This window comes from Myodes glareolus, chromosome 2, assembly GCF_982192425.1.
Source record: "Myodes glareolus chromosome 2, mMyoGla1.1, whole genome shotgun sequence".
NCBI lineage: Eukaryota > Metazoa > Chordata > Mammalia > Rodentia > Cricetidae > Myodes > Myodes glareolus.
This window is the reverse complement of record NC_142027.1, coordinates 122,372,138-122,390,012: the sequence shown is the minus strand read 5'-3', so window position 1 is coordinate 122,390,012 and position 17,875 is coordinate 122,372,138. Positions and strand designations below refer to the sequence as shown.

Genomic DNA, 17,875 nt, shown 5'->3' with positions numbered 1-17,875 from the left:
CTACGGTCTCAAATTGGATACTAGGTTGAAAGGAAGGGGCCACAAGCCAAGGAATGTGGTGCCTCCAGAAACAGGAAGGGGATGAGGGCAGACTCTTCTCCCTGGCCAAGAAACGATGCCCACTGTCAGAATCTTAACCCTTCGGACTTCGGAGTGATACAGCCCGTGGCTAATGAGAGCTGGTGGGACGTTATCAGGGTGGCATTATCTTTAGTTCCCTATCTGTGGCCCTGGGCTCATCAGGGGTGCAGAGACCAGAGATTAATGGGACTGCAATCTGGCAGCAGATAAAACCCTGGTGCCACCCTTTCGCTTCAGTCTGGAGGCAGGGAAGCAATGTGGAGGAGACACTTACCCATCCTGCAGGTGCTGACGTTCTGAATGCCAGACTCGAGGCACGGACAGAAGCCTTCATTGGGTGGGTAGACGGACCCATTGGCAAACAAAGTCTTGGGGGCCGTGAAGCGATAGATGGGGATGCCTTCAAACACCCCTGAATTGTGGTAGGTGAGCTTCATGGACCTGCAGGGAGGAGGCAGGGTGAGAACTATTCCCTTAGCGCTCAACTTAGCAGGAGAATCAGGGGATCAAGGTCGTTCTTGACTACACAGCAAGTTCACAGCTAGCCTAGGTGATATGACACTCTATCTCAAAAAAAAAATCAAAATAAAATAATAATAATAAATAAATAATAATAAAACATTGTGAACAAAGCTTCACCTGCACTGCCCACCTGCTAAATTTTCTCCTTGTTCCCCAAACAATAAAGAAAGCCGGCACCTGCCCTGTCCTGGTGCACTAGGTACGGTCCCCTGAGGTAACCTCAAGTTTACAGAGCCCCTGTCCATTTACAGTGAAATGCCATTCTCTCTCCTCTCTCTTCAAAACAGGGTTTCTCTATGGCTGTCCTGGAACGTGCTCATAGACCAGAATAGACCAGGCTGGCCTCGAACTCACAGAGATCCGCCAGCCTCTGCCCCCCGAGTGCCGGGATTAAAGGTGTGCGCCACCACCACCCGGCACCACACTCTCTAGATAGGGACTGAAGCACAGAGGACTGTGGGAACTAGGGCTTTGGGCAATGGTCTCCTGTGGATGCTGAGGAACAAGCAATCACCAGGGCCCCTACTGTCAACCTGTAGTAGGATACCACCCCCAGCTTCCCTCACCCCTCCTGCCTCACTCCACCCACCAAGGGCCTCTGAGGTGCTGTTAAACATACCCCTTCCTGCCCCAGGAACTTTGGATCCTACCTCTCCCTCAGCATGAAATGCACACACATCAGACTTCAGCTTTCTGGGTCCCCCTTGCCCACCCTCACTCCTCTCCGTCCATTCACCCTGTGGTCCAACCTCAATCACACTTCTGACTGGAAACAAGGATGGGGTGACCCACTCTGCCCATAGTCAGCACCACACACACACACACACACACACACACACACACACACACATCTGCCCAATCCTCAAAACAAGGAGCATCCAGAACACTGGTGTGTTGGCTTACAGCTTTAATCCTTGGATTGGAGAGATGGAGGCGGGAGGATCTTTGTCAATCCCAGCAGCCAGGGCTACACAGTGAGACCCATCTCAAGACAAACAAGAGTCCAAATGGGATGAACTGCAAGAGGATAAGACACTCTCTCTCTCTCTCTCTCTCTCTCTCTCTCTCTCTCTCTCTGTGTGTGTGTGTGTGTGTATGTGTGTGTCTCTCTCTCTTTTTCTTTATGGAGCCCTGTAGTCTCTCTATGTAACCCTGGGACTCATTACATAGACCAGGCTGGCCTCAAACTCAAAGGGATTCATTTGCCTCTGCCTTAAGTGGTGAGATTAAAGGCATGTGCCGCCACTGCCTGGCTGGCACCCAGATTTCTAAAACCTGATACTCAACAAAAGCGCTTCTCAGGAATGTTTAGAATAATATTTTAGATAAATAAAATATATCTAACGAATAAATATTTTAGTCAGATAAAATGTTATTTTCACACAGTGTGATGGTAAGTTTGGTCAATTTGACATATTTAGAATTTCCTGCAGAGAGACTCTCAATAGGAGAGTGTCTAGATCAGGCTAGCCTGTGAAACTGTCGTGATTCCCTTAATCGATGTGGGAAGACCAAGTCCACAGTGGGTGGCATAGTTCCCTAGATCTAGATCATGGACTATATGAGAGCGGAGCCAACGATCTGAGCCCTAGGTGTGAGCGCACTCAGTTTAACTCTCTGCTCTTGTAAGTGAACTGATTAGCAGCCTAGAGTTTGGGCTTTGGTCCCCACGCCCACCCACAAGGATAGATCGTAACCTGACATTACAAGCATGGTTTGTTTTTTAATTTATGTGGCAGCACCAACTCAGATCTTATCAGGTCGATGTTAAATTCCCTGATTTTGAGCCTTGTGATTGTGTAAGAAAACACCTTTGTTTTTGGAGAACACCCCCTAAAGGGTTGATGGAATGGGACCTGGCCTGCATCCCAGTCTCAAGGGATTCCAGGAGGGAGCAAACAGAGGAGCGTGTGGAGCAATGGTTCCAGAGATGAGCAAAAGAGAAGAGAAACACAGGGAGCCACTGGCTGCCAAGTGGGTGAATGCACAAGAGTCCTGCAGTCAAGGGCTGGTCTCGGGGTGCTACTGGGTTGGGAAAATCTTTAAGAAGTGGAGTCTATGCCTGGTTGTGGTGGCACACGCCTTTAATCACAGCAAACTGTGGAAGGCAGAGGCAGGTGGATCTCTGTGAGTTCGAGGCTGGTCTCTCCTACAGGCTAGTTCCAGGACAGCCAAGGCTTCACAGAGAGACCCTGTCTCGAAAACAAGCAAACCATGTGGTATCTAATGGTAGGGCTTCAGGTCACTCAGGGTGGCCTTGAAAGGGGCTGAGGGATCCCAGGCTCTTCCTCAGTTTCCCGCTAAGCGTCTTGCTCAGTCACAGGTTCATTAGAAACACTAACCCGGCTGAACCCACGTAAACCAAGCAAGTGCTGCACCCCCGAGTCACACCCCCAGGGCTCCCACCAGACAACACTGCCTGCAAGATCTTCAAAAGTATCTTGTGCCTGTACTGAAAGCTCAGAACCTGAGAGGGAAATGCATCTTTCCTTCCCTTTGTGTCACAGGTATAGGTATTTCTATGTCATGGGTGTGTTTATATGTTACGTGTGTGCACATGTGTGTGCTGTAGGTCAGACACCGACACTGGATTTCTTTTTCAGTCACTCTTCCGCCTTTTTTGAGATGGCCTCGCCGTGCACCAGAGCTCATCCATTCTGCCAGGTTGGACAGTTTTCCAGCTCTCTCCCGCCTTCGCCTCCCCAGCGCTGGGTTCCTAGGCAAACGCTACTGCTAAGTTCTGAGGACTGAACTCAGGTTCTCTTGCTAATGACCGAGCCTTTATGGACCGAGCCTTCCCCAGTTCTGAGCCACCTCAATCACCTCTGTCACTGACAGAGGCCAGGCTGAAGATGTTTCCTCTAAGTCTGGAACCCTATTTGGGGACTGGGGCCTGACTCGGGGAAAGAACACCTACTTACTGTATGTGAGGCTCTGGGTTCCATTATCAGTGCGCGTGTGCACGCGTGTGCGTGTGTACACGCGTGTGCGTGTGTACACACACACACACAAATGGGCTGGAGAGATGGCTCAATGGTTAAGGGCACTTACTGCTCTTCTAGGAAGACTTAAGTTCGGTTCCCAGCCCCCATGCTGGGCAGCTCACAACCCACCTATAACACAAACTCCGGGTGATCTGACGCCTTCTTCTGACCTCCCCAAGCACCCACGTGCACGCACACAGACCCACACAGATACACATAATTAAAAAAAATAGCAATACATTTTTAAAAATAACGAAGCTCTGCCTTTGAAAGCACCCAATGGGACACAAGCAGCAAGGCACAGACTTTGCCCACCCATCATGGTGGTGTTCACACCTGGCACGGAGCAGAGTTGCCTGTGTTAGCTAGAGAGGCAGAGGGCTCAAAGGTCAGCCCAGTGGATTCCCAGGCCAAGGTCACCTCCAGCGTGGCCAGAATGGAACACCAGCCGGGGCACCCCTCGGGAATGAGCCCAGAGACCCCTCACGTCTTCCCAGGCCACAGTCAGGACCCTGGGACGGTGGAGCCCAAGTGACAAGGCCCCAGCACACCTCTGAGGCAGGGGAGTTGGAAATTGGTAGACTGAGCAGGAACTGCACCCAGCAGTCAGAGATCTAGGCTCCTGGAGACCCCAGGCCTCCAGCTCCACTTCACAGTTCACCTCAGACCTTGACTGTTTCCTGCCACCGCCACTCTCATGACCGAGCCCTCAGCAGTCCACAGGCTCACAGCCTCTCTGGGAAAAAGTCAGGCTACACGGTTCCCCTCTCGGACACCAGCGGAGGGCGCTGTTTGGGGGAGGTTGATAACCCCTTAAGGTGCAAATCCTCAAGCAACCAAAATCCAAAATAAATCCCCTGCCCAGTCACCTCTGCCAGGTGTTTTGTCCCAGCGACAAGAAAAACTGAGGCATAGCACGCAGCGGGCCAGGCCCCGCACTCCCTAGGAGCAGAAGCAGAGGCAGGGAGTCCCCATGCAAGCGTTACCTGCAGGCCTCCGGGCTGAAGAATTCCAGCGACGACTGGGTTGTCATGAACGGTGCCCACATCTGCCCGGAAGTCCCGTTGATCATGTTGCACTGCTCCGAATGCCAATAGTTGATCTGTGGGCAGACAGGATGAGATGCAGCCTGAGAGTCAGCCGAGGCCTGCGCCTAAGGCATGCCTCCGTGCGATATCACCATACTCAACCAGGGCACAGAGCAGGCTGGGGCCTGAACACACAGCATCGTTGGGCCGAGGCCTGCGCCTAAGGCATGCCTCCGTGCAGATATCACCATACTCAACCAGGGCACAGAGCAGGCTGGGTAGTCAGACCATCGAGCCCAGCTTCCTGCTCCCCCACCCCCGACCAGCGGGCCCTGAACACACAGCATCGTTGGGGACTCTGTTAAGTCATCTGTACAATGGGTCCATGGCCCACACCTTCTTGCTCTCTCTCCCAAATGTCAACATACACACCCTGCAGACAAGAGGAGCTGGGACATGCCAGGGGAGCTATTAAGGTGACAACAGTAACAGCTGAAGACCTGGAACTGGAATCCATCGGAGTGCCTACCTCTAATCAGGGAGGCTAGAACTCAGAACCGATACTCAAGATAGCCAGGGTGGTGCATGTCCTAGATCCCAGCGCTTGGGAGGCAGAGGTGGGAGGATCTCTTGTGAGTTTGAGACCAGCCTGGTCTATATAGTGAGTTCCAGGCTAGCCAGGGCTATGCAGTGAGATCCTATCTGTGAAACACGGAAGTAAAGCATGCATGCACTTTCCACTCTTCTCTGCAGGGCGAGCTCCTCCGGTCCGGCGTCTTATAGTAGAAAGGAGCTGGCTGATGTGGACAGCACCCACCAAGAATGGTTGCTGCCTGGGTGTGGTAGCATACACATCTATGATTTAAGCACTGGGGAGGCAATTGAGACAGGAGGATTGAAAGTTTGAAGCCAGCCTGGGATGCAAAATGAGACCTTCTTTCAAAATAAAAATTTAGCGGAGTGGTGGTGGCAGATGCTTTTAATCTCAGCACTTGGGAGGCAGAGGCAGGAGGATCCCTGTGAGTTCGAGGCCAGCCTGGTTTACAGCGTGAGTTCTAGGATAGCTAGGGCTGTTACATAGTGAAACCCTGTCTCGAAAAACCAATAACAAGAAGGAGGAGGAGAAGAAGGGTAGGAGCAGTAAGATGGCTCAGCAGGTCAAGCTTGGGAGAATCCCCCAGTGAAGGGCTGAGGGAATGGCTTAATGGTAGAGTCTCTGCCTAGACTCTCCAAGTGAGGGCCTGGGAACAGAGTTCGGAGTTGGCACGCCTACAATTCCTCACTGAAGGACTGGGGGTGTGGCTCAGTGGCAGAGTCCCTGTGGAGGATGCACAAGGCCTGGACTCCATCTTCAGTAGCTGACAAACATAACAATGCAAACACACAATCTACATAAAGATGTCCTAAGGAGGAGAGCCAACCGCAAAGTAGCACACAACAGGATCTCTGTGTGCTCAAAGAAGGAAGGAAAACACATTTCTCTGGATACACAGAGGTGCGTCGGTGGGTAAATGGCCAGGAAGCTGGTCCCACAAACAGTGCTGGGGGTTTCCGGGTGGGTCCAGGCAAGATGCTGGGCCTCCATTGTCTTATCTTTATGGGAATGTCTTCCTGTCTGCCTTGGAAACGAGAACGCAGGGCAGAAGAGTGAAGAGTTCCCAGCAGAAGCTCTCAAGGGGCAGTTCCTGGACCAGCGATGTCCCCAGGTGACCCTGATGCCCTCTCGAGAGCGCTTGCCGTCCCCCAAGGCTTGTCTCCAATCTAGTCCCTGATTCAGAGGATGGGGACTGTCTCCCCCTCCTGCTCACCTTGCTGAGTCCGTTCCATTTGTCCACCAGGTGAATCCTGCTGAAGTTCTGGACGCCCGTGAACACAGTGAAGACACCAGAGTCCGAGTTATTCATCTGTGGACAGGCGGAGAACAGCGCCCTGAGCCTGAGATTGGGGGCACGAGACCTGGACACAGGCACAAGACCGCCTGTTCTTTAGCTATGGACAGGTCCCCTCACTACCCATTGACTCAGTGATGGGGACAGGACCCAGGCATTGTACATGCTGGGCAAGTGCTTGGCCACTGGACCACATCCCCAGCCTTTTTTTTTTTAACTTCACATTTTGAGACAGGGTCTCACTAAGTTGTCCAGGCTGGTTTTGAACTTGCCATGCGCCTGCCTCATACTCCCATATACAGAAATGAAAAGCCTACTCCCTCTGACCCAGGACCTAATTCAGAATAAAAAGGCATTTAAGTGGGGGAGTAGTGGCACACATTTTAATCCCAGAACTCAGGAGGCAGAGGCAGACGGATCTCTGAGTTCAAGGCCAGCCTGGTCTACATAGTAAATTCCAGGGCAGCCATACCTATATAGAGAGACCCTCTATATCGTTTGTCTCAAAGTAAACAAAGAAAGAAAAAAGGAAAAAAAGAAATAAAGCACTTAATACAAATTCCCCAGGGGAAAGAGTACCACGGAAGGATCTAGAAGCTCAATGGAAGAGCCAGCATGGTAGAATGGACCAGAGGTCACAGAGGCAATAGCCCTGTTAATCCCAGATCGGCTAAGCAGAATGGCTGGGGAGCAGAACTTGGTGGAATGTGCTCTGTCTCCTCGCCTGTCCCCACAGGAGTCCCAACACAGCTGTGAGAAAGAAGCTCACAGTGGAAAGGGCAGGCGCAGAAACAGGGCTTCACCTGGGGCTTCTGACACCGGGCATTCAACCTGCTGCCCTTAGTCACCTTGTTACATGTCCACCACACGGGGTTCTCACGGGGTTCTCACCTGGTCACTGGAGATGCGGTGCCATACCCAGAGCCTGTGTATGTATTTTCTTTCTTTTTAAAATATTTTTTATGGTTTATTTAACTTTATTTTATGTGCATTGGTGTGAAGGTGTCAGATCCCCTGAAACTGGATCTTCAGACAGTTGTGAGCTGCCATGTGGATGCTGGGAATTGAACCCGGGTCCTCTGCAAGAGCAGTCAGTACTCTTAACCACTGAGCCATCTCTCCAGCCCCCTGTGTATGTATTTCTAGTTTACGTCTAGGATTGAGTCTTTTGTCTGCATGGTATGTCTACGCATGCAGTGTCTGAAGAGAGCCAGAAGAGGGCGTCAGATCCAACTGGAGCTACAGATGGTTGTGAGCCCCCATGTGGGTGCTGGGAATAGAATCTGGGTCCTCTTGAGGAGCAGTCAGTGCTTTTAACCACTGAGCGGTAAATTTCATCTAAGCTCCGGACAACAGGTCCTGGAGGTGACTGGGTCATGCCACTGACCCTTCCTTCAAGTCCATGTCATCAGCAGACCCCCTCAAAAGAAAGTTGAGCTGGAGCAGGGAGTCAGGGTCAGGGGTCAGGGGCCTCAGGTTACGGATGGTCAAGACTGAGAATAAGGGGGCACCTCTAAGTAGCACTTAATGGGACATTCAAGGTATGTCTCTTGAGAATCCAGGCTTCCTCCAGCAGAGCCTCAAATTTCTAAGCTAAACCAGTCACGTGCCCCCTTGAACCGGATCGAGCCACACCTGGATGCAATAGCGGCATTTTCTGTTATCTGAGCTGCCAGTTTACTCAATTTTACTTAAGCTGGTTTGAGTTAGGGTCTTCACCCGACAGCTGGCTTTCACAGCAGTCTGTGTGGACGGGAGACACTCACCCCAACAAACAGGCCAAACTTGCCCTTGACGGGGAACATATCTGGGAAGTACTTGTTGATAAAATTCAAGAGGGGATCGTCGTAACCCCACAGGACCTCGCCAACCGTGCGGTTCATAAAGGCTCGCTGGCCCATGGTGGCCAGCCCCAGGGTCATCATCAGCTTCAGGCCTGCGGACTTGTCCTCCATCATTACCGAGCCCCCCTGCAAAGTCAAACAAAGACACGGAGGTAGGGAGATGGATGTGTTTCCCTCCTCCATCAGGGCTCAGGCAAAGAGCCCAGGCCCTCAGTGTGAGCCCTTCTCTGGTCCTTGTCACCAGGGGTGTTCTCCCAGACAGTCACGAAGCTCAGGCCAGGCATTCAGAAGCCCTCCTCGGCCACTGTAACTGCAGAGCTACACCTGAGGCCTGGCAGGAGCCAATGGCGCACCAGGAGACGCTCTGCAGAGCTGGGACCCAGCACAGAGAAGGAGGTTCCCAGGCTGTCCTAACCTGAGAGCAGCTGAGGCTGTTGCCAAGGTTAGGAGCAGGCCTGCCAGAGAAGAGGACCAGCAAAGCTCTGTTTACAACTAGGATGCCAACTCCACGCTATCAGCAGCATGAGCCCAGAAACGGAGCAGACTGAGACAGTCTCCCCAAACCTTGCAGTCCCCTCTTCTAGGTTTTTAACCACAAGGTCTCAAGATGTAGTCCAGGTTGACTTGGAACTCAGTATCCTCCTACCTCAGCCTCTTGGTGGGGATTCCAACCCACTTTTCATGTCTGCTCCCCACCTCAATTGGGAGTCCAGGATTTCTGTTCCCCCCAGGGTCAAAGTACCCTGAGTGCAGCTGCAGATAAAGTTCTGTGTTTGCAGCATGCATGGGGCCTTGGTTTTTCCAAAGGCCACTCAACCAAAAGCCACCTTCCGCCTCCAGGGCAACACAGAGCTGGACTTTCCAGGTATTTTCATTGAGCATGTTATGTTGCCCCCCTCCCCACACCCTTACAGGTCCCCTTCATTATCAGTAATCAACACAGGGTTTCTATTGTTTATTGGGGGTGCCATAGCTCATATATGGAGGTCAAAGGATAACTTGTGGAAGTCCTGTGGGCCATGGAGGTGATTAAACTCAACCATGAGGGTTAGTGGCAGGCACCTTCTACCCACTGGGTCAGCCTGCTGGCCCACCACAAATTGCTTTTGTGTTTTAATACCATGTGCCAGACGTGGTGGCGCACACCTTAGTCCCAGCACTTGAGGTGGAGGCAGACAGATCTCTGCGAGTTCAAAGTCAGCCTGGTCTACATGATGAGTTGCAGGACAGCCAGGGCTGCATAGTGAGGCTCTGTCTCAAGATGATGATAACAAACAAACAAACAAATAAATAAATAAAGAGAAAAACAAAAATTCTCCCTCCGTCCCCGTTGGTCTTGGGGACATCCCTGACAGCAGACCTGGGGTTGGCAGGAGGGAGGCTGAGGGGTAAAGCCAGCCAGCAGCTAACTGTGTTGCCTTCATGAAAGCTGGAGTTTTTGACAGTTTCCTATGCCTGGGGCTGGGGATGGGGAATCAAAAGAATCTTCCAGAAAGTATGAAAGTCAGACCGTGGGGTCTGACCCTGGCCTGGTGCGGCTGGCCCAGCTGGTGCCTGGGACTTTGTCCTTGGGGAAGATCCTCCTGGCCCCTCTTTCTCTTGCGTCCTTCCCAGGACAGCTGGGACTGCTCTGAGGTGAGTGGGTCCCAGCCACTCCCAGCACAGTGTCCTCAATGAATGCCTGCTCTTCCCGACTCCCTCCTGCCTAGCTCACGTGATCCTACCAAACTGGTCGCCAGTGGCGCTGACCTTCAGGCTTCCTCACGGATCATGATGGGGGTCCCAGAGTTTCAGATGGGAAGTAAGGCAAGGAGAAGGATGGAGTGGTCTGGAGAGGGGGGAGTGGGGGAGGCATGGGGTAGACACAAGGCCACAGCCTTACCAGGACCAGGATGTTAGGCAGTACGATGTAGTCACTCTCCGAGCCCCGGGACCTGTCGGGCTGGAAATGAAGGCTGCGGTGCTCCACGAAGGACACGGTGTCATTGTCGTTGAAGGTAATGTTGGCCTTATGTCTGTATTCCCTGTAGAGAGACATTGGATCGGCTGGGTGTGTGAAGCCATATGGAAGCTCCCATCAGCTCCCAGCACACCCTGGCAGCCAGGGACCCCAAAGCCCAACAGTGCCAAGGCCAGATCCTTGAGCCCACCCACAGTGGGTACTATCACCTCAATCTCACAGGTGGGGAAACAGGCATACAGAAGTAAAACTCCTTGGCCAGGGGTGGAAGACCAAGCAGTCACTCTTGAGCCCATAGTTTCAACCAAAAGAGCCCAGGATTGGGACATGTGCCACTGAAAGCAAACACCTCTTGGGCCTCAGCTTTTGCATCTGTAGGGTGCACCTCAGCAGGAGCGTACCCATTGGAAACCAAGGAGAGAGTTGCTGGCAGCAAGTCCTAGGCCCGACGGTACCGTAAGCTGGCTTCCTCGCTGTCCCCAGTGGCACCGTTCTCCCTTCTCAGGGCTTTTGCACTGTTCACCCTACTGTTCCAGGGCCACTGTCCCCTCCCATCCTTGAAGTCACAAGTCCCCCCCCCCACAGAGGCCCCCTAAAACACAAGCCCCTTCCGTGCTCTCTGCCCCTTCTTAAGTGCCATGTTAACTCGCTTCCTGCACCACTGCCTAACTTTCCTGACTCCATAGCAGTCACTTTGCCCCTTTTGTATCCTCCATGCCCACCCGCCCCCATGAATACACACACACACACACACACACACACACACACACACACACACACGTTAGCACTCAGCCCAGGCCCACAGCATCACTCCACAAAGAAACCGTCAGCCATTCTGACCTCCCCCTTCTGTGCCTGGCCCACATCTGGAGCAATCTCCAAGGCTCAGCGCTGCAGAACCTCCACCACCACAGCCCCACCCGATCCCGCCTGGCCTCACCTGTAGACGTAGGGTCCACGCTCCCGCACTACCGGCTTCTCGCCCTTTAGGATCTCGTCTGGGTTGACCACCTCGAAGAAGTAGATGGACAAATAGAAGGGGACGGGAATCTCCTTCCACATGGCAAAGGACAGGCTGCTGGGGTCTATGCGGACATTCTGTAGGGAGACACAGAGAAGAGTATGAGGAGGGGCTTCCCTATCTACGGTTCACAGCAGTTGCCCGAGACTGGCCCGTGCCAAGGGCCCCAATGACACACCAGGAAAGAAAGGTGGCTGTGGTGGTCTGAATGAGAATGGCCCCCATGGGCTTATGTATTTGCGTGCTTAGTCCCCAGCCGGTGAACTGTTTGAAAGGATTAGGAGGTGTGGCCTTGTTGGAGAAGGTACGTTGCTAGGGGTGGGCTTTGAGACTTCAAAAGCCCACTCCAAAGCCCAAAGCAGGGTGGCGCTGGTTTTACTTGTCTTTAATCCTGGCACTCAGAAGGCAGAAGCAGGTGGATCTCTTTGAATTCAAGGCCAGACTGGTCTACAGAGTGAGTTCCAGGACAGCCAGGGTGCGCAGAGAAAACCTGTCTAGAAAAAACAAAACAAAAGCCTCCTCCAGGCCCAGGGATGTAAGGTCCCAGCTACTCCTTGAACACCATGCCCACATTACCTGCTGCCATGCTCCCCACCATGAGGAAATGGATTAAGCCTCTGAAGTTGTAAACAAGCCTCCAGTTAAATACTTTCTTTTCTATGAGTTGCCTTGGTCATGGTATCTCTTCCCAGCAAAACAGAACACTGGCTAAGACAGTGCTCTTTAGGGGAGGCACTCTTAGGACTGGAGCTCTGCACAGGTGGCTGTGACTCGGTGGCATTTCCACTTCCATTCAGTCACTCATCCATTAAGCCAATCATTCGTTCATTCATTCATTCATTCATTCATTTACATTCATTCACCGATCATTTCACTTTTCATTGTTTATCCCCTCATTCCTTTACTAATCCATTTGTTCCTTTACCCACTCATTCCTTCCTTCCTTCATTAGCTCATTCCCTCATCAAGCATGCTATGAGCCACAACCCTTGACAGGTTAGGTTCCAGGAGTGGCAGACAGCAGTGGGAACGAGACAGACTTGTCTGTCTCCAGCCTTGTGGGGCTCTTACTGAATTAGGGAAACACAGGATCTGTGCATGGGGGAGGGGGAAGGAAGCCAGTGTCATGTGACATGTTGAGAGAGCAAGGAAAGGGAAGAGGACACTGGGAAGAGGATTACTGGCAGTCACCAGCTTCCAGGGATAGAAAAACACCAAGCAGGGCCAGGGAGGGGCTCAGAGCTTGTCTAGCACACAGGCAGCCATGGCTTCAGTCACCAGCTGTGTAAAGCAAACATAGTGGGTCAGGGTTGTCCTCCCAGTACTTTGGGGCGCTGAAACAGGAAGATGGTAACTTTGAGGTCAGCCTGGGATACATGATGAATGAGACTCTGTCTCAAAACAAAACCACCAATTTTTTTGACCCTCTGCTTTCTATAGAGCTAAGAGTCCCCGCCCCCAGCTCATCGGAGACATCTCGGGCAATTTCCATCACCTTCGACCGTCTCGGAGCTAGGCCTTCCAGGACAAGGACAACTATCCCACTGTCCCCAAACAGCCAGAAACAAGAGGTGGCAGGCCAGAGCTGGCAGGTCAGGGCGGACTCCAAGGCAGGCGGACACTGGACCACACTCTCCTAGGCCTAGCTTACCTCTCAGGGCCAGAGTTTGTTCTTGAATACTACGAGGCCCCGCCATGGAAGCCATAGTTGGGTCTAGCCTGTCCTCTGTGGGACTCAAAGAAAGTCAACCGTCTGCTGAGGATGAATTCCCACCTAGGAGAGGCCACATCACATCTTCCTATAGCTGTAGCTGCCTGTGGCTGCATTCAGCCACGGCCTGACCATCTGGCACAAACAGAGAGGCATTTGAGGACCCTGGCGGCAGCAGCCAGAGTGTCCCTGGGTGCCCCATGCCAGGCCTTGCCCTCTATACTGTACTTCACACTCTTGGTCAGCACCATAGCCCTTTGAGGCAGCGACTGTCATAGTTGCTTTTCACCCTGGTGACATAGGAGGTCTTGCCATGGACCAAGCACAGTGTCCACCGCATGGGCCACTGAAAGGTTTAAATGAGAAAGGAAAAGGAACAACAGCTGGATCAGACGGGCCCCTGGCATCACATTGCCTCCTAGTGAAAAGTGACCCTCTCCACTCTGCCCCACACTCAAGTAGGTGGATTCTGGCCCACTCTGACCACAGAATCGCTTTTTTTTTTTTCAGTCAAAGATACCAGAGACACCAGGATATGAGACTGGATGACAGTCATGAAACTCAAGGCCAAACACAGCTGATTCTATCACTCCATACAACCCCCTTCCCAAGGTCAGAGATAACAGCCCTGGAACACAGAGTGGGAGAAAGCCGAGGTAAGTCCCCTGAGGACAGTGATGCCCCCAAGGACCCCTTAGGCCAGTCCAGCAGGCAGAAAGGTACCTGGGAGAGCACAGCTGGGCTGGCTATTAACACTTCTTTGAGGGATGGCGAGACGGGTCAGTGGGGAGATGAGGGGTCAATGCTTTTTGGGTGAGCATGACCGGAGTTCAATCCCTAGAACACATATAAAAAAGCTAGGCACAGTGGCACAGGCTTCTAATCATATCACTGGGGAAGCAGAGACAAGCAAATCCCTTGGGTCTCACTGGCTTGCCAGTCTAATCGCCAAGTACCAGGTAAATGACTCTATTTCCAAACATAAAACACAGACAGACAGACAGACAGACAGACACACACACACACACACATACACACACTGATAATACTTCTCCCAGAGGTAAATAAGAAGCCTGAGGTCAGGCATGGTGATGCACACCTTTAATCCCAGCACTCTGGAAGGAGAAGTACGTAGATCTCCCTCTGTGAGTTCCAGGCCAGTCAGGGCTACATAATGAGACCCTGTCTCAAAAGGAAACTACACAGGGGGCTGGAGGGATGGCTCAATGGTTGAAATGGATGTGAATGGCAGCTCACAACACATGGCAAAACACTAATGCATTTAAAATAAAAATAAATATTTTTTAAAAAGCTCCTTTAAAAAAAAAGAAGAAGAAACAGCAGCAAAACAATGACAATAACCCGAGACCAGGTGTGGGATTTCTCACCTTAAGTTCTTTTTTTGTTTGTTTGTTTTTGTTTTTCAAGACAGGGTTTCCTTGTGTAGCTCTGTTGACCAGGCTGGCCTCAAACTCATAGAGATCCACCTGCCTCTACCTCCTCCCAAATGCTGGGATTAAAGGTGTGTACTACCACCGTCCAGCATCCCCTCAAGTTTTAGGTCAAGGAGATCACAAACGATACAGGCTGTTGCCCACCAGAACCTGATGGTAAGACTTCACTGCTGACGATACCACACACATCAGTCACAGAATTTAGAGAAATCACATTGGTACTGACCTGGAAGCTTCCTCCCTGCTGTTCAGCTTTCACAATGTGGGAAGGCGCTATGCAGGCGCTGGGGCTGAAAAATCCAACAGTCTTACCCAGCCATGACCCCTGCAAGCTACCATAATAACCAGCCTGGTAAGATAGGCACACCTTTACTCCCAGCACTCAGGAGGCAGAGGCAGGAGGAGTGTGAGGCAACCCAGAGCTACGCAGTGAGACCCTGTCTCAAAGGACAAAAGAAAAGCATATAAAATACAAGTTAGAGGGGGCTGTGGAAGAACCTGGGAGGAGTAGCAAGTCTATACCTTTGAAATGCATTGTGTGAATGCTGTAATCTCAAAGAATAAATAAACAATACCGTATTTAAAATGTAGGCAAGGGCTAAAGATGTAGTTCGGTGGAAGGAGAGCTTGCCCAGCATGTGCAAGGCCCTAGGTTCAATCCCTGTCACCGTGACAAAGCAGACAAAATGGAAAAAAGCCAAAAAAAAAAAAGATCTAGCTGTGTGTTGGGGTGCACGATTGTCACCTCAGCGTTCAGGCAGCTGGGGCAGGAGGTTGGCAGCCTTGCCAAGGCCAGCCTGGCCATACAGCAATCGTTCATCTCACAATAGCAGGAGAACAAAACAAAGACCAAACAGGTTGTGCCAGAAAAAGGTCCCAGGGGGGAGTTCCAGCAAAGGCTGGCCAGCCAGGAGAGCATGCCAGGCTCCAGGTCCACCCATGACAAGGGTGTTTGTAAAGTGAGGCTCTAGGAAACATCTGGAGATCTGCTGGGAGATTAGCAACCTGCCTCTGGCAACGCGGACAAGCCCCACGGATGCTCACGACTGTGTGCGTGACCTGGTGGATCAAGTCAGTTCCATCGCCGGCACAGTGGCCCACATATCTCAGCACTCCAGAGCAGACGGGAGAATCAGGACTTGAAGGTCATTCTTGGCTACATAGTGAGCTCAAAGCCAGCCTGGGCTACGTAAAACCCTGCCTCAGGGGAAGGGAGGATACAGTATGGTACTACAGGGGAAGAAGAGAAGGCAAAAGCAAGGCACACAGGCTGTGTGAGCCCTACTGTGTGAAGGCTCCAGGACAGGAAAGGCTGGCACATCTCCATAAAGGTTTATTCATTTATGTTTTGAATCACTGCAGTTACTTATTTGAGCATATGGGTATGTATGTTGGTTTGCACATGCCTGGGCACACATGTGGGAGTCAGAGGACAACCTGTAGAAATTGGTTTTCCCCTCCCACCATGTGGGTCCCAGGGGTTGAACTCAGGCTTGGTGGCAAGCCCATTCGTCCATCTCACTGGCCCCTAAATTGTATATCCAAACTGAAATTCACCCATAATATTAACAAGATGAGCTGTAAAGTCAATTAGGATGTAATTTCCCAGCAACTGTACAAAAATAGGAAAACCAAGCAAAATAAGTGAGGGCACAGATGAGGTACACAGCCTGGGGAGCCGGCAGGTAGCCATGCCCGTCTGAAATAGGCCGTATCCGTGCAATGCCCAGTGGCTTGTGGAGCCCCTGCTCAGCGCAGAACCCAGAACACCAGCTTCCAAACGCTGCTCGTTCCCTGGGGCAACCTCCTCCAGCCAGAATGACCTCCATTCAGGCGGCAGTATTTCTGACTCTATACTCTGCCCCCTGCTCCTCTAGGGTAGATTTCTGGATTCTTTGCCTGTGATGAGATCTCTCGTAGCCCAGGCTGGCCCTGAACCCTCCACGTAGTTGAGGGTGACCTTGAACTCCTGATCTTCTCCCGTTTCCACCTCCACAGTGCCAGAATTAACAAAGTTGTCATTACACCAGGCTCCTAGTGATTTAGATTTTTATTTATTTGTTTGTTTTTAACTTGTGGGGGCCGGCTGTGGAGAGATGGCTCAGTGGCTAAGGGCACCTGCAGCGCTTTTAGGAGACTGAATCTGGTTTCTAGAACTCACATCAGGTGGCTCACAAAGCTGCAACTCCAGCTTCCATGAGATCCAACACCCTCTTCTGGCACCGGCACACATGCACACCCCCCCTACACACACACACTCCTCTTCTGAACCATTTCTCTGGCACCCTCCCCGACATACACACCACGTTTTAAATGCCAGTCGCCCACATGCCAGGGATGTCACAACCCGTATCAGTAAGATCACATCCCAGAGTTTGAAAACTCTGCCCTAGAGGAATCTCAAGGTGCAAGGGCCCAGCGGAGCTGTGGAGAGTGCCCGCAGGCCCTCATCTGTAACAGACTAGCTCCGTTCCCCTCCCAGAGGGCTCTCAGGAAAGCTGGCAGGGCAGGCTCCCCAAAGATCCAGCTTGGCTCTTTTGGTCACAGGGGACTAGCCAGAGCCTCAGAAGACTGGGGTGAGAGCAGATGGTTGGGGTTGCGGGAGACTAAAGTATGAAACGCCTTGAGCCCAGTGATTAATACGGGAAGCATAATGCCAGTGGAGGTGCGGCCTTTCCCTTATCTGAACCTTGCGGTCTAATATCTTTCAAAAAAAATGTTTTTTAACTTTGGAATTCTTCGGTTGACAACATGACTCAGCGGGTGCAGGCTCTCACCCCCAAGCGTGAGGGCCAGAGTTGGGTCCCTAGGACCCACATGACGGAAGGACAGAACCTATTCCAGCAAGCTGCCCTCTGACTTCTACACACGCTCTGGCATTTGCATGCCCACCTCCCCACCAAAATGATCTTTAAAAATTTCATGAATTGACCATGTTAACATTGACTGTGAGCCCCTTCCTCCATCTGGCCCCGGTGGCATCTCTAGCGACATGTCCTGCCTTTGTTCCCATCACCCCAGCAGCCCGGCATCCTTGTCCTGCCTTGGAAGCTTGTGCACTCTCACCCAGACCCTTGCACGGCTGTTCCTTCTGTCTTCAATGTGCTTGCCAACAAAGCCTCATAGGTGAGGCCCCCTGGGCTGCTGTGTTTGTTCTCAGGAAGGCCCACACAGCTCACCCTGAGCCCCGAGCTCCCGCACCCACTCTTGTTTTTTCCGCGGCACTCCTTGTTTTCCCAGTCACGTTAATGAACTCATCCTGTGTATTGTGTGCTTATGTCTCCCTGCCTGGCCATAAATCCCACCACTGATGCTCATGCTGCATCTGTGAACTCTAGGCAGCGTCAAACACCTGGCAAGACCTCAGAAGACTCGGAGGAA

The 17,875-nt window shown here is 51.9% G+C and overlaps 1 protein-coding gene across 3 annotated transcripts in view; it reads right to left on the bottom strand.

Annotated features, from left to right (window-relative positions):
- The window catches only part of Scarb1 (scavenger receptor class B member 1), a 67,087-nt gene that overhangs the window by 18,470 nt on the left and 30,742 nt on the right, over positions 1 to 17,875 (bottom strand). For all 3 annotated transcript variants that reach the window (XM_048447178.3, XM_048447176.3, XM_048447177.3), the window contains exons 2-7: positions 11,249 to 11,406; positions 10,231 to 10,372; positions 8,271 to 8,474; positions 6,424 to 6,519; positions 4,574 to 4,689; positions 356 to 522 (exon numbers count right to left, since the gene is read on the bottom strand). In XM_048447178.3, the coding sequence (XP_048303135.2) occupies positions 356 to 522; positions 4,574 to 4,689; positions 6,424 to 6,519; positions 8,271 to 8,474; positions 10,231 to 10,372; positions 11,249 to 11,406 (883 nt within the window). The remainder of the gene's footprint in view (positions 1 to 355; positions 523 to 4,573; positions 4,690 to 6,423; positions 6,520 to 8,270; positions 8,475 to 10,230; positions 10,373 to 11,248; positions 11,407 to 17,875) is intronic.